The sequence below is a fragment of the Zootoca vivipara genome, chromosome 13, assembly GCF_965207765.1.
Source record: "Zootoca vivipara chromosome 13, rZooViv2.hap1.1, whole genome shotgun sequence".
NCBI classification, from domain to species: Eukaryota; Metazoa; Chordata; class Lepidosauria; order Squamata; family Lacertidae; genus Zootoca; species Zootoca vivipara.
The window spans coordinates 17,711,889-17,738,878 of record NC_142596.1 but is presented as its reverse complement, the minus strand read 5'-3'; the positions used below and the strand labels follow the sequence as shown (position 1 = coordinate 17,738,878).

General features: G+C 45.9%; 1 protein-coding gene across 2 annotated transcripts in view; it reads right to left on the bottom strand.

Annotated features, from left to right (window-relative positions):
* Nucleotides 1-18,397: 18,397 nt before the first annotated feature.
* Nucleotides 18,398-26,990, bottom strand: part of MFGE8 (milk fat globule EGF and factor V/VIII domain containing) — a 32,125-nt gene continuing 23,532 nt past the window's right edge. The window contains exons 7-10 of one of the 2 annotated variants that reach the window (XM_035131376.3): nucleotides 26,697-26,841; nucleotides 22,064-22,266; nucleotides 20,584-20,739; nucleotides 18,398-20,129 (exon numbers count right to left, since the gene is read on the bottom strand). In XM_035131376.3, coding sequence (XP_034987267.1) covers nucleotides 19,986-20,129; nucleotides 20,584-20,739; nucleotides 22,064-22,266; nucleotides 26,697-26,841 — 648 coding nt within the window. In that variant the 3' untranslated portion in view covers nucleotides 18,398-19,985. The remainder of the gene's footprint in view (nucleotides 20,130-20,583; nucleotides 20,740-22,063; nucleotides 22,267-26,696; nucleotides 26,842-26,990) is intronic. The other variant, XM_035131377.3, reaches the window with a different exon arrangement.

Sequence of the window (26,990 nt, the reverse complement as noted above, 5' to 3'; positions counted from 1 at the left end):
ACCTTAATTTCTGTGTTGTTAATTGTAAAGGTTTACTCAAACCCTGCTAGTGAGTCTACTCCTTTACAGTTTTGGAAAAGGGTCCCAGGTTCTAATCTTGACATCTTCAGGTAGTTCTATTAAAGGTAAAGGTAAAGGGACCCCTGACCATTAGGTCCAGTCGTGACCGACTCTGGGGTTGCGCGCTCATCTTGCATTATTGGCTGAGGGAGCCGGCGTATAGCTTCCAGGCCATGTGGCCAGCATGACAAAGCCGCTCCTGGCAAACCAGAGCAGCACATGGAAACACCGTTTACCTTCCCGCTGTAGCGGTTCCTATTTATCTACTTGCATTTTGACGTGCTTTCGAACTGCTAGGTTGGCAGGAGCTGGGACCAAGCAACGGGAGCTCACCCCGTCACAGGGATTCGAACCACCAACCTTCTGATCAGCAAGCCCTAGGCTCAGTGGTTTAACCACAGCGCCCCTGGGTCCCTAGTTCTATTAAAGAGCCTTGTCCAAATGCTGGAGAACCACTGCCAGTTAGTGTAGGCAATACTCATCTAGATAGACCAATGACCAGACTCCGTATAAGGCAGCTTCCTACATTTCCACTTTTTGACTTTAGGCTTTATTTTCCTCTTTACTACCACACTGAACTATTGACCCTCCTGTGAACTGTTAACCTTTCTTGTTAGAACAGACTCTTTAAAAAAACAACCATGCATTTTAGAACAGAGCACCATCATTCACGTTCGTTCCTTCATGGTTTCACATCCCACCTTTAAATTCCTCCCCCTCCCCACACACAATTAAAACAATAATATAGAATAATATAGAATTAAAATGTTGCAATAAGTTAAATAATAACAGCGGTGATATCTCCAGAGGCATCCCTAACCCAGAGAGAACAAATGGGCAAAATGCATTCTAAAATATATAGCAGATTCATTCTGATTTGTTTGTGGCAAGGTTATACAGCAATAAACATCCACACTGGGTTCGTTCTATTTTGTTTAACATAAGAAGAGTCTGCTGGATCAGGCCAAGGACCCATTTGGTCCAGCATCCTGTTCTTACAGTGGCCAGATGCCTGTGAGAAGCAGGACCTGAGCCCAGGTCACTCTCCTCTCTTGTAGTTCCCAACAACTGGTTTTCAGAAACATTACTGCCTTCCACCACAGAGGCACAGCATAGCCATCATGGCGAGTAGCTATGGATAGCCTTGTCCTCCATTAATTTGCCTAATTGTCTTTTGAAGCTATTCCAGTTGGTGGCAATCGCTGCCTCCTCTGGGAGTTTGTTCCATAACTTGACTGTGTGCTGCATGGAGAAATATTTTCTTTTACCTGTTCTGGATTTTCCAACACTTGGCTTCAATGGAAGTCCATGAGTTATTGCTTGTGGTTGTTGCTTGCCATGAGTTATTGCTTACATCGGCCCATTAATCAGTCACTTATCCCACATTTTTTCAATCCATTTCTCCACCACTTTCCTAACAGCAGAAAGTCTAGTTACAGGTAGGTAGCCGTGTTGGTCTGAGTTGAAACAAAATTAAAAAAATCCTTCAGTAGCACCTTAAAGACCAACTAAGTTTTTGTTTGTTTGGTTGGGTTTTTTTTTAAGAAGACTTGTTAAACTATGGTGGCAGAGCACTTGAATCCACATTAATTGCACGAACATAATTTTTCCAGTATGCACTGGAATCTCTCCCACAAAACAGGGACTCTCTGGAGGCACCCTTTAGAAGAAATCTTCTTCTTTTTTCTATTCAGTGCTGGCTGAGAAGCCAACTTAAAGGAATCCATCCAAGTCAACATCTTAGACTTCAAGAAGTCTTTCCTTAACTGGGAGACTTGTAGACAATGTAAAGGCAACAGAGCCTATTGAATTGTGCTGTCCTTCACGGAAAGGTTCTGTTTCTTTAGTTGCTGGTTCCTGTTCCCACTAGAATTTCTGAGACAATCAGGACCTGTGTCCACTTGCCAGCTGGAACTGGGTCAGTCTGACCAAGCCTTTAAAGCCAGCCCAAGGTTTCTACATGAAGAGATCTGAGGGTTCACATCTGTGGAAAGCATTGGTCTTGCATGCTGGAAGGTGTAGTAGGGAAAATGCCGTAGCTCAGCGGCAGAGCATTTGCTTTGTATGCAGAAGATCCCAGATTCAATTCTCAGCATCTCCAGGTAGGGCTGCTGGTAAAGACTCCAGCTGAAACCCTGGAGCATTGCTGCAGATACTGTTGAATCAAATGGGCCAAGGGTCTCACATAGGCAGCTTCCTATGTTTGGAAAGACCGCCACCCTTAGATGTGGAAGCCCTTAATTCCTCACATTCAGGGATTCTCTCTAGTTACTCAGCGAGGAGGGCAAGTGATGCACTCTGCACTTGTTCAGGAGCACTATCCTCCGCAAAATGCTTACAGGTGCTTAAAAGCACCCACTGCCACCATAGCACCCACAAACTTTACCTGAGGAGAGAGAAAAGGGAGGTGAGTGAACTGCAAAAAATGTTGAAAATAACTTTTGTTAAAAAACCAGAAGTTTTTCTATTAGGAATTCCAAAGGAGCAGAAAAGACTTTTTATGTATGCGACAGCAGCCGCACAAATGCCACTAGCCCAGAGATGGTAAGAAGAAACAGTCCCTACCAGACGGGGAATGTCAAACTAAGCTGATGGGCTATGTCAAAATGGCAAAGCTAACTGGAAAGCTCGGGAACCAAGAGGACAAAAACTTTTTAAAAGAATGGGAAAATTTTATAATTTACTTAGGAGACCGCTGTAAGCAGATGAAAACATTAGCAGGATTTTAATATCACTTGTAATGTACCAGGTATTATGGATAATATGGATGAATACAAAATATATAGTGTATTTATTGCATCTGTTAGTGCCACTTTACACACACACAAAAGAACCAAAGTGATTTAAGAACAAGGTCAAAGACAAACAGGTGAGATCGACTGAAAGACAACGTACAAATCAAAATCCCTGAAGTGCTTCTCCTCACCCATGAGGGAAGACGGGACACAGTCTCTCAGCCTATCCTATCAGGGATTTAGGGTTGACTGGTTTACAACAAGTTGTCCATGCAATTAGTGAAATGGCCAGGAAACCACAGAGTAGCTTTCTCAGAAACTTGAGCACCAGTGTTGGTTCAAACCTCTAGTTAGCCACAGAACTTAGTAGCTGTCCTTGGGCCACTTAATATCTCTCACATTTCACACCACACATGGCTGTTATGAGGACTGAAAGGAGAACATGTCTGCTGCCTTGATCTCTACAGATGACTGGTAGAATAAATATTTTAATGATCTTGATTGCTTTGGGGAAGTGATCTTGTAGTGATGCTCTAAAGCAGGCATCCCCAAACTGCGGCCCTCCAGATGTTTTGGCCTACAACTCCCATGAGCCCTAGCTAACAGGGTCATTGGTCGGGGAAGGTGGGAATTGTAGTCCAAAACATCTGGAGGGCCAAAGTTTGGGGATGCCTGCTCTAAAGCAGGCATAGGCAAACTCTGGCCCTCCAGATGTTTGGGACTACAATTCCCATCATCCCTACCTAACAGGACCAGTGGTCAGGAATGATGGGAATTGTAGTCCCAAACATCTGGAGGGCCGGAGTTTGCCTATGCCTGCTCTAAAGAAAACTGAAGCACTGATCAACTTCTCCCCTCCCCACCCCCCAAAAAACCCACCCTTTGGTGCTATGTTTGCAGCCAGGAATTTCCTGGTCACAGGAGACAAGGATGCCCATCTCCTGATGTTTCCTGAGCAGCTGTCTTCCAGGCACCCAGCAGAACAAGCATGCTGATAGCCAGGAGTTAAAGACAATGTTTGTCTCTGCAGCGTGACCTACAGCGTGAGGGGGGCTCCCATCGATTTCCTGTCTCTACATCCTGGAGCCATTATCAGCAACTTGCTCCCCAGAAAAAAATGTCGGAAGGATGCTTGTGGCAAAAGGCAGAGGTGCCAGGAAAATCTTGCTATAATCCATTCCTTCATAACCACAGGGCCTGGAGAACATCAAAGTGTCAAGGTATCGTGAGCGAGTTATGTGCATCTCTGGAGACTGGCAGGATGAAGCCGACGTGTTTGAAATCGCTGGAATGGGGAACATCATTGCACCATAAACTTCTACTATTGTTTAAACAAACCTCCAGTTAAATGCACAAAATGAAAAAAAGAGATTTACACAGTGCTTTGCCGAATTGCTAAAAATGCTTGACAAGGGTGAAATATCTGTACTCCTGATGACATCGCTGTAAAGTAGGCTATAATCTACCGTAGAGAACACCAGTTTGGCAAAGGTTGATCTATTCCATGCTGCAGATGGAGTTTAAGATTACCTGGTAAATCCATGGCTAAGGTTTGAATTTGTAACTTCACTGCTCAGATTCTAAAACACTACCGGTACTCTATCATGTGTTGTTGTCTGGTTCACACAACTGATTAAGCCTGTGGTTCTGTGCAGTAGACTCTACTGGAAGCAAAGGGAGTTACTTCTGAGCAGACGTGCATAGGGTGGGTGAGGAATGTGTTTTGGTCCAGAATTTCATGTGAAGCAATATGCAAATTGAAACCCATTGCCATTATTTTAAATTAGCATGTCTCCAATTTTCTCCAATTTTCATCATTCTCCAACCAAAGAATGTGTATGAAAAGGTGCATATTAGGGGAAACTGTGCATGTATTCATGAAAATAGCAGGTAAAAATGCATTATGTGGGCAAACTTGCTTGCAAAAAATGCCAGGAATTGCAAATAGAAATTGCTTGCAAAACTGTGTGTATCGGGGAAAATTGTTTGTAGAAGTGTGAGGGAAAAGTTTGCACTAAAATCACTTTTCATTATGACCTTTAAAAAAATTATGGATACTGGATATATTTTGTATAAATATATCTTGTAATATTAAGATTTAAAATGCAATGTGGAAATGTAGCAAAAGGAACTTAACATTGGAAAAATGTGAGCCTGAGAGTAAATGGGCTGGTTCATCCAGTCCTAACAATAACATAATTTAGTTTTATAACTTGCAATAATCTCACACTTCAATGGATCATTCAGGATCCTCAGGAGAAAAGAAACTTTCTCCAAGAGTTGCATTAATAAATGTATGAAATTTTTAATCCACTCATTGATCAGTCAAAAGCCAGATAGCTATTCAGCTTTCTTTTTTAAAAAAAAAATATATATTAATGAGCCTACAGACCTATTTATAATTGTGGCATGCTGGAGGGGGCGGTGGAAATGGAGTGGGATCACAGGGCAAGGTTTTAGCCGATTTGGCAAGGCTGTTGCCCTGTCTTGGCACAGACTTTTATTATATCCGTGCCTGTCTCGGACAGCGGCCAGGGGCTGAGGAATTTACTAGAAGCTGGGAGGCAATTAAGAGCTGATCCATCCTCCCTCTGGGACTGGCACCTAAAAAACCTTTGATTGTTAAACAGCTGCAGTTTGAGCCCTTCCTTTGGGGGCTCACACTTTCCCATGCATAGGGGAGAGAAGCAGCTCAGGCCCAGATGAGCTGGGAGCGGTTGCCAAATGAGAGCATCTGCGGGGCATGGCCAAGGCACAAAAGCTTATGAGCCGCTTGGTCACAAAAAGGAGAGAGAGAGAGAGAGAGAGATGTGGGATGCAAAGGGTTAAGTGCAGTCAAGTCACAACAATCCCTAGATAGTCCACTTGGAGGACTGAGGAGGAGGATATGACTAAGCGTAGTTTCCTCTTCCTTCACATGCAAATGAGTTGAGGAAGTGGCAGATAAATCCTGAAGGAAACAGCCATTTTCTCTCTCTTGGACCAGACCTCTTGGACTACACACATCTTAGTGAGTCTCTCCCTCAAGGCCTCCAGCCTAGAGAGAGAGATGAGATGGAGTCTCACTTCTTATAAGTGAACTTCACAATGTATATATTACCTTTTAACTAAGCAAGTCTACCTCTTGAGTGTGCTGTACCTCGAGATGCTTGTAAGTAAACATCTTTTATACTTTTAAGAGCATTGTGTTGTGTCTTTTCTTTTAAGAGGGAAAAAGGGGAAATACCAGGAAAATACACTTTATTTTAGTGGCTTAAATCAAGCCTGCGCAAACGTTCTTCTGCTGTGTATTTTGCAAAAGGGGAATGTTTTACTCTGCTAAAGTTTTGTGCTTGCTAGCGCAAGCGGGGATAGGATATATTAAACAATATCTCCTCATCCACATTCCTGAACATTCCCACAAAGGGTTATTGCGGCCCAGAGTTGCGTATTTTGTGTATTTTTGAAGGATTGATTTGGATTGTGATTTTGAACTCTGTAGGATTTTTCCAGTTAGGATTTCCTGGTTGAGCACATGGTCTCTTTGTTCTGCAGTGTGCTTGGGGGATTAACTACCCCTCCCCTCCCTCAGAGTTTACAGCACTGAGAAAGCTCAGAGGTAGTGAAGATATTTTTGAGATTTTGAATTTGATTTTTGAAAGATTTTTGAATTTTGGAAATTTTTGAAGTTTTAAGATGGCAAGCTCCAGTTTTGATAGTGAGGCAAGACCAAGTTTTATGCTGCTGGATGACAATAATTTTGTGCAGTGGAAGCAGCGCGTTTTAGTTTATCTTGCTGCTAGGCGTGTTCTGCAGGCCATTAAGGAAGAAAAGCCTACAGGAACCGATGCAGAAGCTTTAGCTAAGATAGAAGCTTGGAGTATTAAAAATGATGAAGCCAAGCACATAATTTTGAGCAGTTTGAGGAATGAGCATCTATCAATGATAAATTTTGAAGATGATGCATCTAAGATCCTAGAGGACATTGAACGCATTTATGCACAATCTACAGAGAGTTCCTATAGATACTTGTTGGATAAGTTACTCAAGTTGAAGATGAATTCTAGAGAAGAGTTTACAGAGCATTTTAAGAATTTTTCTGAGATTGTTCAAAGAATTGCCCTTACTCCCAGAGCCTTTGATGATGTGACTAAAGTAACGTTTATGCTTGCATCATTGGGACCTACGTTTGCTCCATTTAAAAGTATAATGGATCACACAAAGGATTTAACTTTTAATGAGCTTATCAACCATTTAAGAGAGGAATGCAGAGATAGCCTTGATTCTCAAGAAAGGAATCCAAGGAGGAAGGATAGCAGCTATGCATCCAAGCATTTTGGAAAGTCCAGACAGACATCTAGAGAAATAATTTGTTTTAAATGCAATGGGAAAAACCACATAGCAAGGAACTGCAAGAGTCAAAATGGGGATAAAGTTGAATCCCACCCCTCAAAACCACAAGGTGTTAAGAAGGGGAGTCATGAGCAAACCATGTTGATGCAGGAGAGGAGTTTAGCTGTCCAGGATTGTGAAAATAAGCGCAATAAGTGGATTCTTGACAGTGGAGCGAGTTCTCATTTCTGTTATGAAAAGGAGTATTTTAATGAGATTAATGGGGATGAAACCTCTGAAATTGAGATTGCTGATGGCAACATTGTAAAGGCAATTGGTTCAGGAACTGTGAATTTGAAATTCAACGTAGATCATGAAACAATTAATACTAAGATAACTGAAGTTAAGTTTGCACCAAAGCTTAATTGCAACTTACTCAGCGTGTCCAGTTTGGACAGGAAAGGTTTTAAAATTACATTTGAAAAAGGACAATGTATTGTGACTAAGCATGATGAAGTTTATGTTCAAGGCACACTAAAGGATGGTGTATATGAGCTTAATGTTTCAGAGAACCAGCAGAACCAGTCTGCAAAGGTGGCGCAACCAAGTCAAAAGGACGAAGGAAGTCTGGAACTCTGGCACAAGAGACTTGGACACAGAGACACCAACGTTATTCTGGAACTACAGAAAGGTGATCTTGTGAGAGGTCTGCAGGTAAAGCAAAGCAACACAAATACACCAACATCAAAATGTATAACTTGTGTTAGTGAGAAAGCAACTAAACCTTCTTTCCCACGTTGTGCAGAGAAGAGAAGCACTAAAGTATTGGACATTGTCCATACAGATCTATGTGGACCAATGAATGTGTCTTCTCTAGGAGGTAATAAATATATTTTGATATTTTTGGACGATTTCTCGAGATTCTGCGTAGCCTACTTTATCAAGGAGAAGAGTGAGACAGTGGAATTGTTCAGGGACTATCTTAACATGGTCAAGAACAAGTTCCAGCGAGCCCCTTCCATTTTAATGTCCGATAATGGTGGGGAATTTTGTTCACATGAGATGCAGGCCGTCATGGCTAGAGAAGGCATATCACACGTGACCACAGTTGCCTACACACCCCAACAAAACTCAATTGCAGAGAGGAAATTTAGATCCATTTTGGAAATGACAAGGTGCATGCTAAAGGAAGCTAACTTGTCACACAGGCTGTGGGGTGAAGCGGCTCGTTGCTCAGTCTATCTTCAGAACAGACTGCCCACAAAAGGCGCAGAGCGCACACCATTTGAACTTTGGCATGGAAAAGCCCCAAATTTGTCACATATACGTGTATTTGGAAGTTTGTGCTACTATCATGTGCCCAAGGAGCACAGACACAAACTTGATTCCAGAGCGAAGGCAGGGATCCTAGTTGGGTACGCTTCTGGAGGAAAAGGATATAGAGTCTTGGATCCGCAAACTGGCAAGACAAGTTCGCAGCATGTAATTTACTTCGATGAGCAAGGCAAAGTTGATACAAAGGACACTGCCATTGATTGTTCCAAGGAGCCACAGGATGAGGAATTTGTGATTTTTCCTTTTGAACCAATACAAAGTACTAATCCAACTTCTAGTGTCGTAGCACCCCCTATAGGTGACACCCGAGAAGACGTGGAGGTCCAGGCCCCTGGCAGCACCAGAGACGAAGATGATGACGAGCAGCTGTATGGGGATATGCCACTGCTGGAGGAGGATGAGGAAGCTGATGCGGTCGAAAGACCAGAGGTCAGACGCTCATCCAGAACCAACAGAGGTGTTCCACCATTACGGCTGTCCTACCTTACAAGGTCGGCGTCTCCACAGGAACCTTCCAAATGGGAAGAGATAGAGAGGATGCCACCAGATGAAGCCAGTCTCTGGAGGAAAGCTGCTCAGGAGGAGATAGATGCACTTCATCGGAACAGGACCTGGACACTCACAGAACTACCTCCTGGTAAGGAAGCAATTGGAAGTAAATGGGTGTTCAAGGTTAAAAAGGGTTCAGAAGGGGAGGTGCAACGCTACAAAGCTAGGCTTGTGGCACAAGGTTTTTCCCAGAAGTATGGAGAGGATTACGATCAAGTGTTTGCACCGACAGTTCGATACAGCAGTGTCAGACTACTTTTAAGTATTGCAGCATCTAAGCAAATGTCAGTTTACCATATTGACATTGCGACAGCCTTTCTTCACGGCGAAATTTCTGAGCAGATTTATATGAAGCAGCCCAAAGGTTTCATTAAACCAAATGAGGCACATCTAGTGTGCAAGCTGCAGAAAGGACTTTATGGTTTGAAGCAAGCAGCGAGGGCTTGGAACCAGAAACTCCATGAGATGCTGGTGCAGCTTGGGTACAAGCAAGGGACTGCTGATAAGTGCTTGTACACCAAACAAAGGAATGGACAGTTTTCGTACATTTTAGCCTTTGTTGACGACCTTTTAATTTCTACGTCAAATGAGAAAGACTATAAAGACATAGTCAAACACCTCAACAGGGAAGTAGAGGTCAAGGAACTTGGAAAAGTGAAATACTACTTGGGAATTCAAGTTGAGAGAGAAGAGGATGGATCGTTCTTACTCAGCCAAAGGCAAAAGATAACTGAACTGATTGAAAGCATGCAGATGCAGGACGCACACCCAGTTGCGACACCGATGGCCACAGACTTCTTGAAGAATCAACAAGGTTCGAAGTTGCTGCCAAACAACACGCAATACAGGTCAGCGGTCGGCAAACTTTTGTATTTGGTTACCACATGCAGACCTGACCTGGCAAGTGCAGTGGGGATCCTAAGTAGGAAAGTAAGTTGTCCCACTGAGCATGATTGGGCTGGAGTTAAGAGGGTTGTTCGTTATCTAAAGGGAACCATGGACTGTAAATTAAAACTGCCAGCTGTCAGAGACCCTAAACTGCTTGGGTACACTGATGCGGATTGGGCTGGGGACAATAAGGATTATAAATCCACAAGTGGCTATGTTTTTATGTATGGGGACGGAGCTATTGCATGGGGCAGCTATAAACAGAAATGTGTAGCTTTATCGTCCACAGAATCTGAGTACATTGCGGCTTCGGAAGCTTGCAGAGAGATCCCCTGGCTGGATCAGCTCCTGAAGGACTTTGGCGTGCCAAGAACGGGACCTGTCAGCTTGATGGAGGACAATCAGAGCAGTATGAAGCTGACACAAAGTGAAAAGTTCCTTGCACGCACCAAACACATTGGGGTCAGGTACCACTACATACGCCAGGTGATCGAGGATGGACTTGTTGAAATGTGTTACTGCAACACTGACCAGATGACTGCAGATGTCCTAACAAAGCCCCTGCCAAGAGAGAAGTTCCAGGATCTTCGTGGCAAGCTGGGACTCTTGGGTGGTTGATTAAAGTTATTTATGTATGTTTTTGTGTATGTTGTGAATTGCCTGAGAAGGGGTTTGTGGGATGCAAAGGGTTAAGTGCAGTCAAGTCACAACAATCCCTAGATAGTCCACTTGGAGGACTGAGGAGGAGGATATGACTAAGCGTAGTTTCCTCTTCCTTCACATGCAAATGAGTTGAGGAAGTGGCAGATAAATCCTGAAGGAAACAGCCATTTTCTCTCTCTTGGACCAGACCTCTTGGACTACACACATCTTAGTGAGTCTCTCCCTCAAGGCCTCCAGCCTAGAGAGAGAGATGAGATGGAGTCTCACTTCTTATAAGTGAACTTCACAATGTATATATTACCTTTTAACTAAGCAAGTCTACCTCTTGAGTGTGCTGTACCTCGAGATGCTTGTAAGTAAACATCTTTTATACTTTTAAGAGCATTGTGTTGTGTCTTTTCTTTTAAGAGGGAAAAAGGGGAAATACCAGGAAAATACACTTTATTTTAGTGGCTTAAATCAAGCCTGCGCAAACGTTCTTCTGCTGTGTATTTTGCAAAAGGGGAATGTTTTACTCTGCTAAAGTTTTGTGCTTGCTAGCGCAAGCGGGGATAGGATATATTAAACAATATCTCCTCATCCACATTCCTGAACATTCCCACAAGAGAGAGAGAGAGAGAGAGAAGAACCAACCCCCAATATTCTTCAAACGAGTCCCTTTTCTCTCTTTGAAATGGCTCACAAACCCTGAGAACAGGGGGCATTTGTTCAACTGCTCTGGAAATAGGCTCAGATTCTCCCACCCTGTGTGATGTTGTTGTTTTGTTGTTGTTTTAACGGCAATATATTACACACTGAGACCCATCCTGCTCTATATTTTGCTCTAGTAAGTTTAGTTTGGTCAGAATTGAGCATACACTTCCAGTTGTTGTTTAGTCGTTTAGTCGTGTCCGACTCTTCGTGACCCCATGGACCATAGCACGCCAGGCACTCCTGTCTTGCACTGCCTCCCGCAGTTTGGTCAAACTCATGTTGTAGCTTCGAGAACACTGTCCAACCATCTCGTCTTCTGTCGTCCCCTTCTCCTAGTGCCCTCCATCTTTCCCAACATCAGGGTCTTTTCCAGGGAGTCTTCTCTTCTCATGAGGTGGCCAAAGTATTGGAGCCTCAGCTTCACGATCTGTCCTTCCAGGGAGAACTCAGGGCTAAGAATGGATAGGTTTGATCTTCTTGCAGTCCATGGGACTCTCAAGAGTCTCCTCCAGCACCATAATTCAAAAGCATCAATTCTTCGGCGATCAGCCTTCTTTATGGTCCAGCTCTCACTTCCACCCTGTGTGATACAATCTGCCTATAGAGGCATCATCCTGCGGACAGTTTCCCTGCAAAGTGGAGAGGTGTCTAAAAAGCTCTTTGGACAGCCAAGAGGGATATTCTTTCTCACAGAACTTCAATCTTGCCCTTCTCGTGGATTGGAACCACCATTTGAAGGGTAAAGGGAGGACACACACAAACACCCTGGCAGAGCCCTTGACAGAGATGCTCTCCCTCTGTGGTTGGAGGAGGCAGTAGTGCTTCTGAATGCCAGTTGGTGGAAATCGCAGGAGGGGGAGGGTCCTCTTGTGCTCAGGTATGCTTGCGGGTTTCCCACAGGCATCTTGGTGGCAACTGTGAAAGCAGGATGCTGGACTAGGTGGGATGCCGACCTGGTCCAGAAGGCTCTTCTTAAGTTCTTCACATGTTCTGCACATAGAAGATCCTAGTTTTGATCTCCAGCATCTCCCATTAAAAGGATCTCAGGCAACAGGTAGTGGGAAAGACTTCTACCTGGGACCCTGGGGAGCCACTACTAGTAAGAGTCAATGATGATGATGGGCTAGGTCAGGGGTCCCCAAACTAAGGCCCGGGGGTCGGATGTGGCCCAATTGTCTTCTGAATCTGGCCTGCGGACGTTCCGGGAATCAGCATGTTTTTACATGAGTAGAATGTGTCCTTTTATTTACAATGCATCTCTGGGTTATTTGTGGGGCCTGCCTGGTGTTTTTACATGAGTAGAATGTGTCCTTTTGTTTAAAATGCATCTCTGGGTTATTTGTGGGGCATAGGAATTTGTTCATATTTTTTTTCAAAATATAGTCCGGCCCCCCACAAGGTTTGAGGGACAGTGGACCGGCCCCCTGCTGAAAAAGTTTGCTGACCCCTGGTGAACAAATGCAAAGGGGCAGAAGGTCCCAGGTTCAATCCCCGGCATCTCCAGGTAGACCTGAGGGAGAGTTGGGAGAGATACTGCCAGTCAGCATAGACAATACTGAGCTAGATGGACAGGTGGTCTGGCTCAGTATAACGTAACTTTCTATGTCAAGTGTGGGGAACCGTTGGCTTTCGGGATGATGCTGGCCATTAGCAGCAGCATCTGGAGGTCCAACAGTTCCCCACACCTGTTCTTAGTCTAGCCAGGTGCTTCCTGCTCCCACATTGCTTGCCGCTTGCTCTGGGCCCAGTCTGCACAGCTACCCAGGAGTGCCCAAGGCAAGCAATGGATTCTTCTGTAGCTCTTTGTTCCGGTCACTTGTTTGTATGGGCAAGAAGTGGGCAGGCAGTAAGCTCATGGAGGAGGAGGAGGAGGAGGAGGAGGAGGAGGAGGAGGAGGAGGAGGAGGAGGAGGAGGAGGAGGAGGAGGAGGAGGAGGAGGAGGAGGAGTCCAGCCAGGAGTCTCCAAGGGCAGAGTTTTCTACCACCACAGTCTTCGTAGTCATACTCCCAAAGACAAAGGTGAGATTTCATGGTTGTGTGCAAGAGGGGTGAATAAAACCTATATTCGTCACAAATAAAACCATCCACACAGTATCGAAACCGAGTACAGTGGTACCTTGGTTCTCAGATTGAATCTGTCCCGGGAGTCCGTTAGACTCCCGAAACCATTTGAAAACCAAGGCCTGGCTTCCTATTGGCTGCAGGAGCTTCCTGCACTCAAGCGAAAGCCGCGGAAGCAGTGTTGGACATTTTGCTTCCGAAAAATGTTCGCAAACCGAACACTCACTTCTGGGTTTGTGGCATTTGGGAGCCGATTTGTTCAGGAGCCAAGCCGTTCGAGTACCAAGATACCACTGTATAAATCCCCAAGAAATAAGCATGATGTCACTTAACAAACAAACCAGGAGGTACCTTGTAACACTTTTGTTCTCATCTGCAGGATCACATTGTGTCCTCTGCCCACTTCCACTATTCTATTGCATACTGTTGAAAGCTCTTTGCTGCTTCCTCAATAGAGAACACGCTGTATTTAGGAACTTAGGAAGCTGTCCAAGATTTCAGCTAGGAATCTTTTCCCAGCCTTACCTGGAGTTGGTGGGGATTGAACCTGGGCCCCCCTGGAAAGTATGTGCTCTGCCACAGAGCTACAGACCTTCCCAAGCAGGGAAGCCATTCACTCTGCAATAACCTGGCACTCCACTAGCTGACATGCCGAGAGAGTTGTTTGTTCTTACGGTTATAAATACACCAGAAAAAAATCCAGAAGATTCATACAATAAGTTTTCAGCCGTTCCCACCATTCATCATCAGCTGCATTGTGCAAGAAATAACAGGCTGAGCTTTGCATTGTACCTTGGTGCTCTTAGCTATTGTGGGGTTGGGAAGGACCCTTAGGGGGGTGTCATTGTCCAATGCCCTGCTCAGGCAGCCACAGCATCTCTCCTTCGCTTAAATGCCTCCACTAAGAACGTAAGAACCTGTTGCATCAGACCAATGGCCCATCTAGTCCAGCATCTACTAGATGCTTGTGGGTAAATGCTCAAGCAGGACCCAGGCACAAGAGCATTCTTCTCTCCTGTGGCTTCCAGCAACTGGTATTTAGAAACTTCTTTCTTCTTCAGCAATCACTCGTGGCCAAGTAGGACTGTCTTCCACGAGTACGGTCTTAACAGTGTGTCCATAAGTGACTGCGGAGGCCCATTCTGGAACCGCGCATCCTTCCACAATGGGAACATAGGTTTCCAGGTGGAAGTTGATCCCACTAAGGATTTGCCAAACATGCCTTCCTCTTAGCTCATTTCTCCCTTTTATTTTGAGTTCGTGCTTTTTGAAAGTCCATGACTTCTTTGGTAGAGGCTATTCTCCAATTGGAGCGCTCACAGGCCAGTGTTTTCCTGTCGTCAGTGTTTATACTGTACTTTTTTATATGTTTGCCTGGAGAGCATCTTTAAACCTCTTTTGTTGTCCACTGGGATTACGCTTTCCAATCTTAAATTGGGAATAGAGCATTGCTTTGGAAGATGATAATCCGGCATCCAAACAAGAAGAGCATTGTTGTTGTGACCACATTACTGCCTCCACCGGTGAAGTAGAGTATCACCTCCCTAGGGTAATGGACTCCATAGCTGGTACCATGGTGATCATAAGATAATTTTTCATATTTAGCTGAAACCTGCTTTTTTGCAATTTGCATGTACCAATCCTACCCTACTCTTTAGGCCTGGGTTGGGGAACCCTGGTGTATCTATGCCAGGGGTCAGCAAACTTTTTCAGCAGGGGGCCAGCCCACTGTCCCTCAGACCTTGTGGGGGGCCAGACTATATGTTGCCATGATTATGACCTGCATTTTTGGCAAAAACCCTTATTGGGACCAACCCCAATGTTGCCCAAAATAAATCACAGATAAAGGGAGATTAGGCAAGTGCATGAGTGAATAGTCTAGCCATGGCTACTGGTCATGATAAACAGTAGAGGCTGGTCCATTAAGGCAAACAGGTCCACGGAGGCCACCAGTCCTGGGAGGTGGCTTTGGCCATCTGCTTCTTCCTCCTTAGTCTCAGTTTTGCCATTGTGGAACTCAGCAGTGGGGACGACAAAAGCAGAATGAGTTTGCTTCACCTGCCATTGTCTCTGGCACCACCTACTGTTGGCCTCCCTCATTTACACCCTCCCAATCCCAATAGGCACCAGCCACCACTGATGGTGGTTATGCATTGCCTCCAGTATCAGAGCCAGAAAACTGATATTGAGAGTGATTATCCTGCTGAATAACAGTTGACACAGACAGGGAAATATTTATTGCCTCGGTGCTCTGCTTATTATGGGCTTCCCAAGAGGTGTTTGGTTGGCCACTGTTTGGGGCAGGATCCTGCATTAATCCCTCATCTTCTCTTATGATAATGCTAGCCCTCCCCACCGCCAGCTCATGCCTTTTCTCCTTTGCACATAGATAATCAAAGCCTTCTGGGCATCTCTAAAGGCTGAACACATCAGCAGCTTTTCTTTTTTGGAGCTTGCTTAGCCAACCCTCCCCAAAGGAATGTCTCTCTTGAGCTCACGCTTTGATTTAAGAGTCTGGTTCCCAGCAGCACCAGACATCACCATGCCATCCTCCGTATGACCTGCAGCTAGAACAAGTTGCAGCTGTAATCTAAGACCTCAAAGTACAGCGTTGGTAGGCTGGCATGATGCACCCAGGAAGCATTTGTGGGTCAGGAAGCAAGTGCAGCCAGCAGGGTAGGCGTGGGGCCTGCATTTATCCAGCAAGCCAGATCTTTACCTCCTCCGCCTTCCATGAGTCAAGCTTGACAGCTGGGCGGGGCTGCTCAGCGGCCCATCACCTGACATCACAATGGCTCCAGGTGACCCATTTTCACTTGAAACCCTACATGCAAAGGTACAACACAACTGATCATTGGTACCTCCATGCCACTCAGAGAGTGGCAATTCCCAGAGTGATTTAAGCATAAATCCTGTTTTCCCCCAAGGGAACTCTGGGGACTGTAGCTCTCTGAAGGAAACAGGTGGTCTCCTAACAAACCTCAGTACCCTTTAAAAGAAAACTCTAGCTCCCAGGAAGAGGGGACTGCTTAAAGTGGTATCATAATGCTTTAGATGTCTGGTGCAAATGTGATAGACACACACAAACACACTCACGTGTGAGAGGGGGGGGAGTAGGGATGGAAGCATCAAAGGAGAGGAAAGTAGGAGGGATAATATAAACAGCCTTGCCAGATGCATTGAGCTCTCCCACTCAATAGGTTATGTTTCCCCCTCAGTGGAGACAGTGGAATTGCCAGAGTCAAACTCAGACTGGACCTGTGTGGGCCAGAGATGTAATTGTTTTGTGCTGATGTGGGGCACTTTTTGAGTACACAGCAACACCTGTATTACACAGGCCAGACTCGGGTGGTTACTTGTGCATTGTCAAGCAAGAAGAGCACAATAGACCAGATTTTTGCATAAAATGTGCATTTTTATATAAGGTAAAGGTAAAGGGACCCCTGACCATTAGGTCCAGTCATGACATCACGCGTTATTGGCCGAGGGAGCCGGCATGCAGCTTCCAGGTCAAGTGGCCAGCATGACAAAGCCACTTCTGGCAAACCAGAGCAGCACACGGAAACGCAGTTTACCTTCCGGCTGTAGCGGTTCCTATTTATCTACTTGCATTTTGACATGCTTTCGAACTGCTAGGTTGGCAGGAGCTGGGACCGAGCAACGGGAGCTCACCCCGTCGCAGGGATTCGAACCACCGACCTTCTGATCGGCAAGCCCTAGGCTCAGTGGTTTAACCCACAGCACCACCCGCTTATATATATCAGTGCAAATTTAGAAAAAATTGTAACTTGAAGGCAATATATGCCCCCATGTTTGGTGGGGATGATCAAGTAAGCTGTCTGCTGGGAGTAGTCTTAATCTGCTGTCTGGGTGCTGCTCGTAGGCAACTTCAAGGCACCCGATGGTCTCCCTGGTGTCTTTTAAAACTCAAAATGGGCATCCTCTCAAACAGAGACAATCTTCCCAATTGAATACTGTCCTTTGATTGACCTTCCAACAGAAGACCATCCTCTGCAGGCAGGGTGCATGGTTAGCCGCAGCCAGGCGTGCTCTGAACAGGTTCGCTCCAAGCACAGCAGAGTGAGCAGGCAACAGCACATGGGGCAATGACTGACCGAGAAGATCTATAGCTGGTCTACCATGGTGCTCAATAGATGGGACTCCTTCTTAAAGGCCGGCACAGATGTAATGCAATCTGCCTCTTAACCATGTTTAACAGATCATAAACAAGCCATAGGATTATGCACACCCTAGTCCTGCCTCCCTGATACCAGGGTTAACATTTATATTAGGACAAGTCTTCACCAGGGTACCTATTGACCTTGGTTCTGCAACTAGCTTCGGAACCCTGGTTTACAAGGTCAATATATTCCTCAACCAGTCGTGATAAGCAATGGGAATTTGTGCTTGAGCAAAGTCAGCCGAGCAAAGAATGCATACTAATCAGTGGCCTCATTCCCAAACCCTTAACCACAGCGAAGGAGTGGCTACCCAGTGCATCTGCTTCATGTGAAGCATCAGTTCAGCTCATTGGGTTCTGCCTTATCTTGCAGCAGGGCATCTTCAGATTTGGCTTCCCTTCTGATTGGCTGTCACTCTTTCCAAGCACTGGATGTTGTTATGCTTGCACTAATATAGCACCAGAAGCATGAAGCTGGAAGACTTCCCTGTCCTGTGCCGTGAGGGCTGCATGTGGCCCTTAGGCGGCGTATTAAAGCACCTGGGCTTACTTTCTACACACATTCATATACCCCTCTCCCTCCTCCCACTAGGGAAGAAGCATCATCCTAGGGCAAGGACATTTTCCAGCCAGGCAAAAATACGTAAGGAGGGAGAACAGGACCGGCGAGGGGCTTGATGTGGGGAGTGTCTCACGGGGCAGACAGAAAGGCTTGGAGGGGCCCATTCAGGCTCCCACGGCCAAGGTTCTCCACTGCTGAGTTAATACCATTGGCCACCTGAAGACAAACTTTCATTCTCCATCTCTTTCATCTGTACAGTAGGCCAGGAACTCACAGTATTATCTCTCATCCCAAACTCCACCTCCCTCTCTCCCATCCATTGGTTCTGCCTGGGTTGAAAGAGACATCAAAAAGCAAGAGTTCTTAAAGTTTGTTTTAATACTGAGAGTCTTTACTTAGGGACTGTGTCTTGCTGAGAAGCCATAGCGGCTACCCTCAGAATTTCCTATGGCTTAAAAAAAACAAAAACAAAAAATCTGTGCTCTGGGTTAATTGCTTCCAGATCCCAGACGGTGGCCCTACTTGAAGCCCCTCTTATTAGGTTTGTCTTACTGAAAGCCATGTGTTCCCCCAACCGCCACCACACAGACCCCTTCCAAAAGGGGACATTCCACATTTGTTTTCGTTTTAAAACGCTGTCCTTCCTTCCTTGACACAGCTTCTCAGAGCCCCGCTTCTTCATAGGGCCTCTGCCAAGCATGGTCTCCAAAAGAGAGAAGCAATTAGGGGAAGCTGTTGCATTAGTAGCAAGGAGAGGGGCCTAATGGGTTTAACAAACAAGAACAGCAGCAACAGTGCCATGTTTTTCAGTATCCAAAAAGTGGAGGGTTGGGGGAAGGTTAGACTACTGCCAAAACAGCCCCAGCAAAGTTTAAGTAATACTTTACAAATCTGTGAGTTTACCCAGTCTCCGATCTTTTAGCATCCTGAGAAAAATTTACCGAGGGAACAGGTAAGTTGGGAGCAGGGCTATGTGGATTTCATGCAGTGACTTCTATTGCTGGAGGAGGAAAGCAAGCTGCTAGTCCTCATGCCTTTGAAAATGAACTTAGAAAAGTGTGGGCAACCACGTGGTTCCATGGGAGGAGCCGAAAGGGGCGGAGGCATCTGTTTCCAGGAAGCAGGGACATTGTGGCCTTCTCTGTGACTTGTGAAAGCAGAATAAATTACGCCCAACTTCAACTTATCTTGCAAAAACTTAGAACTTTGAAACCCTGGGGGTTTATTTTGGTCCAAAGTTCTGATCATGTTTTGAAAAATAATGATAATGCAAGGGAGTATATATATATACAGCACTGCCTGTGACCTACATCGTACCTAGGCTATTAAACTTGCATCTTAGACCAGCCATGGTTTCCTCCAAAGAATCCTGGGAAATGTGGCTCCGGGAAGCTGCTAAGCATTTTACATTACAGAGCAGCAGTCGCTCCACTCTTTGAACCACAGTTCCCAGGGCTCCCTGGGACTGGAGATTCCCAAGGACTGTTTGAATCGGTTTGTGTGCGCGACGATGTCGCCAGGAGGGAAGCAACCCTACAAAAGCAAGAGCCTGGACACTCAATGGTGGCTCTTAAAAGTGCAGTGCAAGGGACCCACAAGAGAGGGCCGTGGTGATGCAAACAAAGTCAGCCAATCCCTGAAGGAGCCAGCTTGTCAATTGTTCTTTGAAAGCAAAAGGTGAGGGGGAGATAGAAGACAAGCAGAGGGTTGAAGAGTCCGCAAGGCCCCCGTCCCTGAAAAGCTGCTGGCTCCCAACTACAAAAAATGGTATTCCCAGTGCCTAACACAGGGCATAGGATTTTTTTATAAATCGGAACTAGGAGTAGTGGATTTGGGAACAGAAAGCGCCATAGGTCCAGAGATGCAGGGGGAAGGAGACAAAGTGGGTGGGGAAGTCAGTCTGGCTCTCTGCTTCACGGCCTCTGTGGCCAGTGGGTTGGGGTTGGGGCTACTCATCACAGCCCAGAAGCTCCACTCGCAAGGTGATGCGGTTGTGCCAGGATTCGGGGAAGATGCGCACAAAGCGGGTGTAGAAGGGAACGTCAAACACATTCTTCTTGTGCGAGTTGTTGTCGTAGTTGCCTTGGAATATCTGTGCCGATGAGGAGAAAGAAGCACGGTTAGAAAACAAGAGCGGGAAGGAAGTAGGCCAGCCTACCTCGCAGGGCTGCAAGCAAGGGTTACCCTTTCTTGATTCTTCGGCATTTTAGCGTGAATTTCTCTTTTAATATACACACACTTGGCTAATGTACCCTTTTGCTGCAAGCAATTTCTCCTGATATAATCCTGCATTCTATGTTTATTTTCACTAAAGTATTCCTTTTTAAGCATTTAACGCTGAAAAATGTCGGGGAACTGCGTCGCAAATTTCGGATAAGTGCACATTCTGGAGGGTGGCTGTTTTTGGTTCTCATCTTGTTCTGGAAAGTGCAGATTTGATAAGATTTGGCCTTAAATGCAAACGGAATTGAATTTCTCTCCCTAGTCCTCAGTGAGGATGGGAGTGGTTTCTAAAACACAGAGGATGCGAAATTGCCCAAACCTACCTTGGTGCCGTTTGTCCTGCTATCCTTGTAAAGAGTCCAGGACTTCCCATCATCGCTATAGGCCACTTTGTAGGCTGCTACATACTGAATGTGCCCAAAGTCACGAGCTCCTTGCGTAATGATCCCTGCCACCTTTTTCTCGGACCCAAGATCGATCTGCAGGGAAACAAGGACAACATTTAATTTGTGAAGAGGAAGAAAAGAGGTGCCCCGACTCAGGTGAGGCCGCCTTCCCTGGAAACCTTTTACCCCATTGCACAAGGTGTTAACCTATCCAAGGTTGAAAACTCAGAAGATTTGCAGAAAAAGCATCCAAACCTGGGGGGCAAGTTTGCATACAACTGAGGACTCATCTAGACTTCCTTTTGTGCCACGTGTGGGATGTGACATCACTGTAGCAGTCAAATAAAACACTTCATGTTTGCGCAGAGTGGACACACAGGGGTATGATACTCCAGCCATGAGGACTTCCTGTCCCACCTGGTCTGGAGCATCCTCCCCCTGTGTGTGACCAGGTAGATGGGCATGACCCTGGGAGACCCTGTAAAAGGGCCAGTAATGCAGCCATCCTCCTCTTTTGCTGCTCTCTTCTGATACTGATGCTTTTGCTGTCTGCTGGCTCTCAGCCAGCAGCACGTGCGCTCAGTCCCCAGTTTCCGTGTGCTGCTCTGGTTCGCCAGAAGCAGCTTAGTCATGCTAGTCACATGACCCAGAAGCTGCACGCCGGCTCCCTCAGCCAATAAAGCGAGATGAGCACTGCAACCCCAGAGTCGTCCGCAACTGGACCTAATGGTCAGGGGTCCCTTTGCCTTTACATTTATGTATGGGCTAAAGCACCTTTGTGGACTAGAAAGGCCGCTCTTACATCTCGATAGCGGTCGATATATACCAGGCATCCCCAAACTGCGGGCCTCCAGATGTTTTGGCCTACAACTCCCATGATCCCTAGCTAACAGGACCAGTGGTCTGGGATGATGGGGATTGTAGTCCAAAACATCTGGAGGGCTGAAGTTTGGGGATGCCTGATATATACCATCGCTGTACTGTGTATTTTGGGTCTATGGACCACAATAAAGCGCTCTGTGTGTGTGTGTGTGTGTGTAATTCTTCAGACAGTACTTCTTCATGCGGTATAGTTAAACTGTGCAACTCACTGCTGCAGGAGGCAATGATCGCTTTAAAAGAGGATTGCACAAATTCACAGAGGAGAAGTCTATCAATGGCTACTAGCCATGATGGCCAACTTCCAGGCACTGAATATAAGGTGCTGGGAATCACAGGTGAGCAGGATGCTATTGGGGTCATTCCCAGCTTCCAGGTTTTCTTCCAGGAATCCGGTCGGCCACTGTGAGGGCAGATTGATGGGCTAGATGGGCACTGGCAGGCTGCTCTTATGTCACACATTCAAGTGCCCAGTCTTCACTCTTGCACTGCCCTTCCCCTCCCCCCTACTTCCTGCATAGGAGCGGAGAGGCCTTACCTGAAGCCACTCGCCCTGTTTGTTGCTGAGGGCAGCCCAAGCGTTGCTCTTGCCCATCCTGTCAAGGCGGGCATAGTGCGGGTGCCAAGTGAATGCGTCGATGCCCCATGTCTTGTAAACGCTGGAGGCTGTGATCTGCTGGTCGGTGATGAAGTGGGATTTCATGCCCAGCGGCTCCGAGCAACCTGCCATGTTGAAATACACTGTAACACAACGGTTTACACAGACACAGTGAAAGGGAAGAGACCGGAAGCAACAGATGCTCAAAAGAAAACAAAATTAAGCACCCTCAGACAGACAGAAACACACACACACACACACACACACACACACATTTTCCCCAGAGCAGCAGCTTTCAAAACTTTCCATGCTGACTCATCGGCTTAGATCCCCCATGTATAAACATGCCTGCCACAGAAACTCCCATGTGTTGCAAAGATTCTGGGGAAGGTTCTAAGGCAGAATTTCTGCAACCTGCATCCCTGTGCTGTGAACATCAGCAGTGGTGAAGAGCTGACTGATGTTTCAAACCAACTTGTGCACCATTAGGGATCTCACTAAAAGCAAGTCTTGCAGTTTCTCAGAAACTGTTTTAAAAACAAGGAACCAAAGCACAGATGGAAACACAAAGGCGGGGGGGACGACAAGGGTAAGTCAACCCAAAAGATGGAATCCCAGAGATGTTCACAAACATTTACAAGTCACTTTGGAGGTGGAAGAGCTGGGCATCTAAAGGTAAAGGACCCCTGGATGGTTAAGTCCAGTCAACGGTGACTATGGGGTTGCAGCGCTCATCTCGCTTTCAGGCCGAGGGAGCCGATGCTTGTCCATAGACAGCTTTCCGGGGCATTCGGCCATGTGGCCAGCATGACTAAACCGCTTCTGGCGCAACGGAACACCGTAACAGAAACCAGAGTGCACGGAAATGCAGTTTACCTTCCCGCCGCAGAGGTACCTATTTATCTACTTGCACTGGCGTGCTTTCGAACTGCTAGGTTGGCAGAAGTTGGGACACAGCAACGGGAGCTCACCCCATCGCGGGGATTCGAACCGCCAACCTTCTGATTGGCAAGCCCAAGATGCTCAGTGGGTTAGACCACAGCACCACCCCAGCCCAAAAGATGGAATCCCAATGATGTCCACAAACATTTACAAGCTACTTTGGGGGTGGAAGAGTAGGACATCTAACATGTAGTCTTCCAGGTGTTGCTGGATAATACCTCCTGCCGCCCCAGGCAATATGGACAGAAAATGTTAGGAGCTGCAGTCCAGGAATATCTAGAGCATCAAAGGTTAGCCACCCTGGTTTTTACCCAATAATGGTGTAATCCCATTCAGATTTCACCAGTGGATATTCCTCAAATCCATAGCTGGTCATTTCGATGGCAGGGACTAAGCATGCTCTCACTGGGCAAACCTTGAGCCAATCACTGTCTCTCAACAGAACCCACCTCACAGGGTTGTTGTGAGAATAAAAGGAGGGGAAAGAACCATGTACCTGAGCTCTCTGGAGGAAAGGCAGAATAAGTGTATAATAATACATCAATTAAATTAATTAGCATTAATATGAAACCCAGTTTTTCAAGCAGAATCACTCAGAGATGTCCCAAGATGCAAAAGTTGTACTGCAAGCATTCAATTATTTTTAAGTAACTTTTTAAAGCAAACCAGAATAATTTGCACCTCCCCAGACTAATACATGAATCGAAACATAATTATCCTTCAGATTTCCCACTTCTCTGAATTCTTTGATAAGCTTCTCAAGTCACGACACACACCCAAAAATGCTGTTCTAGGATAAAATATTTGAGATGCCTACTCAGAGCAAAGATTTTTAATTGGCGTTTTGTGATTAAATGATAATTTTTAAAGTACATATTTTTAAAGTCACGGGTTAATGCGGAGGGTGGGAAGAGCCGTGGCTTTTGCATGCAAAAGGTTCCACATTCAATCTCTGGCATCTTCAGGAAGGACTCAGAAAGACCCAGGAGAGGTATTGCCGGTCAGTGTGGCCAATACGGAGTTCTGTCACCCTCCACCAACATTTCAACTGTAAGGTCCTCAGGGCAGGGGCCAGTCTGGTTTTGGTGACACTGCTCAGTAAAGCACCGAGCAAATTTACAATGCTACATCAAAACTGTGACACAGCAAGAAGCAGGAAAAACAGTCAGCTGACCTATAATTCTGAGCACCACCAGCGGGTGTCACTGTACAGTCGTACCTTGGTTTTCAAACAGAATGCCTTCTGGGAGTCCAATCGACTCCCGGAACCGTTCGAAAACCAAGGCGCGACTTCCAATGGGCTGCAAGATCATCCCGCAGTCAATCGGAAGCCGTGCTGGATGTTCGGCTTCCGAAAATCGTTCGAAAACCAGAACACTCACTTCTGGTTTTCGATCGTTCAGGAGCCGAAAACGTACGAGTACCAAGGCATTCGGTAACAAAGGTACGATTGCCAATTATGGATGCAGAGGAGGAGGAAGAAACAGAAAAGGCCACAAAGTCTCTTTCTTTGGGCAATGGTGCAAGTCAAGCCATTTTTAGACTCAGGGCTTCTGCTCGAAGATGCTAATATGCATTACTTCATCTATTCTGGAAATGCGTTAAACCATATTCCCAAAAGTGAAAATCTGAAATAAGTTGTTGGGTGGGTGGGTGGGGGAGTTGTTGACCTTTCATTGGGAACATCTTTTTTAAAATAGTTTTGGAGCTTTTGGGAGATTGTAAAAGAATTTTTCTTTTAAAATCGCCCTAGTTGCCATACACCCAGGTTTTCCAGGACATTTTGCCGATTTGGTAAAAAAATCCACCCAGGCACCATTTTGACAGTCCGATTCACAGACGTATGGCAGCCCTAGTTAAGCCAACCCTCCTGGATTGGGGAGCCCACCTGCTCATTCTATTGAGTGGGGCCCTGAGCATTTGCCCATAAGTCCTGCCCTGACAGCACCACTGCAATAGGGAGGCCTCCTGGCTTAGGCAACAGGACCCAACAACCAAGACTCCATCACTGTTAGGGAAGCCAAAGAAAGCCTACTCCTGCCAGGCCAGTCCTCACCAAGGGGCCGCGTCCAAGATCAAACTGGAAATGACTATTTTGAGCAAAGCCCAATGGTGGAGATCCTTGTGGTTGGAAGGCACCACAAGGATCATCTAGTCCAACCACATGTAATGCAGGAATATTTTTGCTCAACACGGGACTCAAACCCACAACCCTGAGATTAAGAGTCTCATGCTCTACCAACTGAGCTATCCCATAGCTTGTCCCATAAAGAAGAGGAGGCAGAGCAATGCATCAAACCCCTGCCAGGCAGATGCATATTTAAAGTTTAGAAGTGAGGACTGCGTATCAAGTCTAGTCTTTTCTTAGCTTCCCAGCAGCTTGGAGAAAGATTCTCAGTTCCCCTCTCTGTGGCCCAAAAAAAGCCAGATTAAAAATATGATGCCAACAGCAAGAAATCATGCAAAAACAGGTAGCAAAATTCGGCTTTTTTAAAGAGCAAAATCTGGGCTGCCTCGGCACAGAAGTGTTAAACGTTTCTTTACAGAGCAGACAGCGCTGGCAATTATCCACAGTACCCAAGTGGCCAATCTGAGAGTCCCAGTTTTCACAGTTAAGTGACAACAGATTTTGGAAATTAGAGGTCAGCAAAGGCAACTGCTTCAACCCTGCAGAATTCCCCCAGGGCAATTTCGGTGACCTGCTTAGGGGACGGGGTGAAATTCAATTCTGTTCACATTTTAATGTGAGCGTATCTGGTTTGCCTTGTCCAAAGCAACATGCAAACCAAACGTACAGCTATCCTTGGAAAGTTTGCATTTCCCCAAATTTGGAAATGCAGTTCTCCACAACCAAGTAACGCAGTCAAAAATATATACAGTGGAACCTCGGGTTGCGGACGTAATCCGTGACAGAGGCATGTCCACAACCCACAGCGTTCGTATCCCGCAGCGCCGCGTCTGCAGGAGCGCATGACACAATTTGGCGCTTACCAAACTGCATTGTATTAGAAGAGGTGACTTTGCAAAAATGTGCATATTGGAGGAAATTCACACTGAAATACCAATGAATTGTCATGAGTACCTTTTCCTTTTTTAAAAAAAAAAAGTTCACAAAGTGATGTGGAAATGTGGAGAACTGAACTTAGAACTGGAAAAATGAGAAACTGAGAGAAACCAACATTGACCTATACCCCCACATCCCTAGACCTACATTGACATTTTGGCTTACCCAAACACATTAAGGAAAAAGAATTTGAACATGGAGGTAAGGACGGTGAAGTCAAATTCTGCAGGGTGCTGCTGCCCTCTGATTATCCATACAAGAAAGTGCACCACCACCAAAGACATTTAGGCCACATTCACGCCATGCGTTTAAAGTACTATGTGACTACTCGAAACAGTCACAGCTTCTCTCAAAGAATTTTGGGAGCTGTGGTTTGTTGTGGGTGCTGATTTATTAGGAGACCCCTATTCCCCTCACAGAGCTACGGTTCCCATAGTTCCCTGGGAAGAGGGACTCGCTGTTAAACCACTCCTGGTTCCCAGAATCCTTTGGGGGAAAGCCATGAGTGGCATCGCAGTGCTTTAAACATACGGTGCCAGTGGCCTTAGACCAATGGGAAGCATTTACCATTCATTTCGCAGCCAACCAACTCGAAGCGCAGAGTGCAGGCTCTACGGCAGATCACAGGGTAGATGCGGAGGTACTGGGCCGTAACCGGAAAATTGAAGAGGTTGGTTTTCGTGTCTTCATTGTCAGAGTTGCCAGTGAAAACCTGCCAGAGGAGAGAGGGCAAAGGTGAAAGGATGACACCTTAGGAACAGGGTTGATGGTCTAGAGTCACATTTGCTCTCTAAAGAGGACATCTTCTGAGGCAGCTACTTCAAAGAGGCAAAGTGGCAGAATAGTTAGAATGCTGGCGCT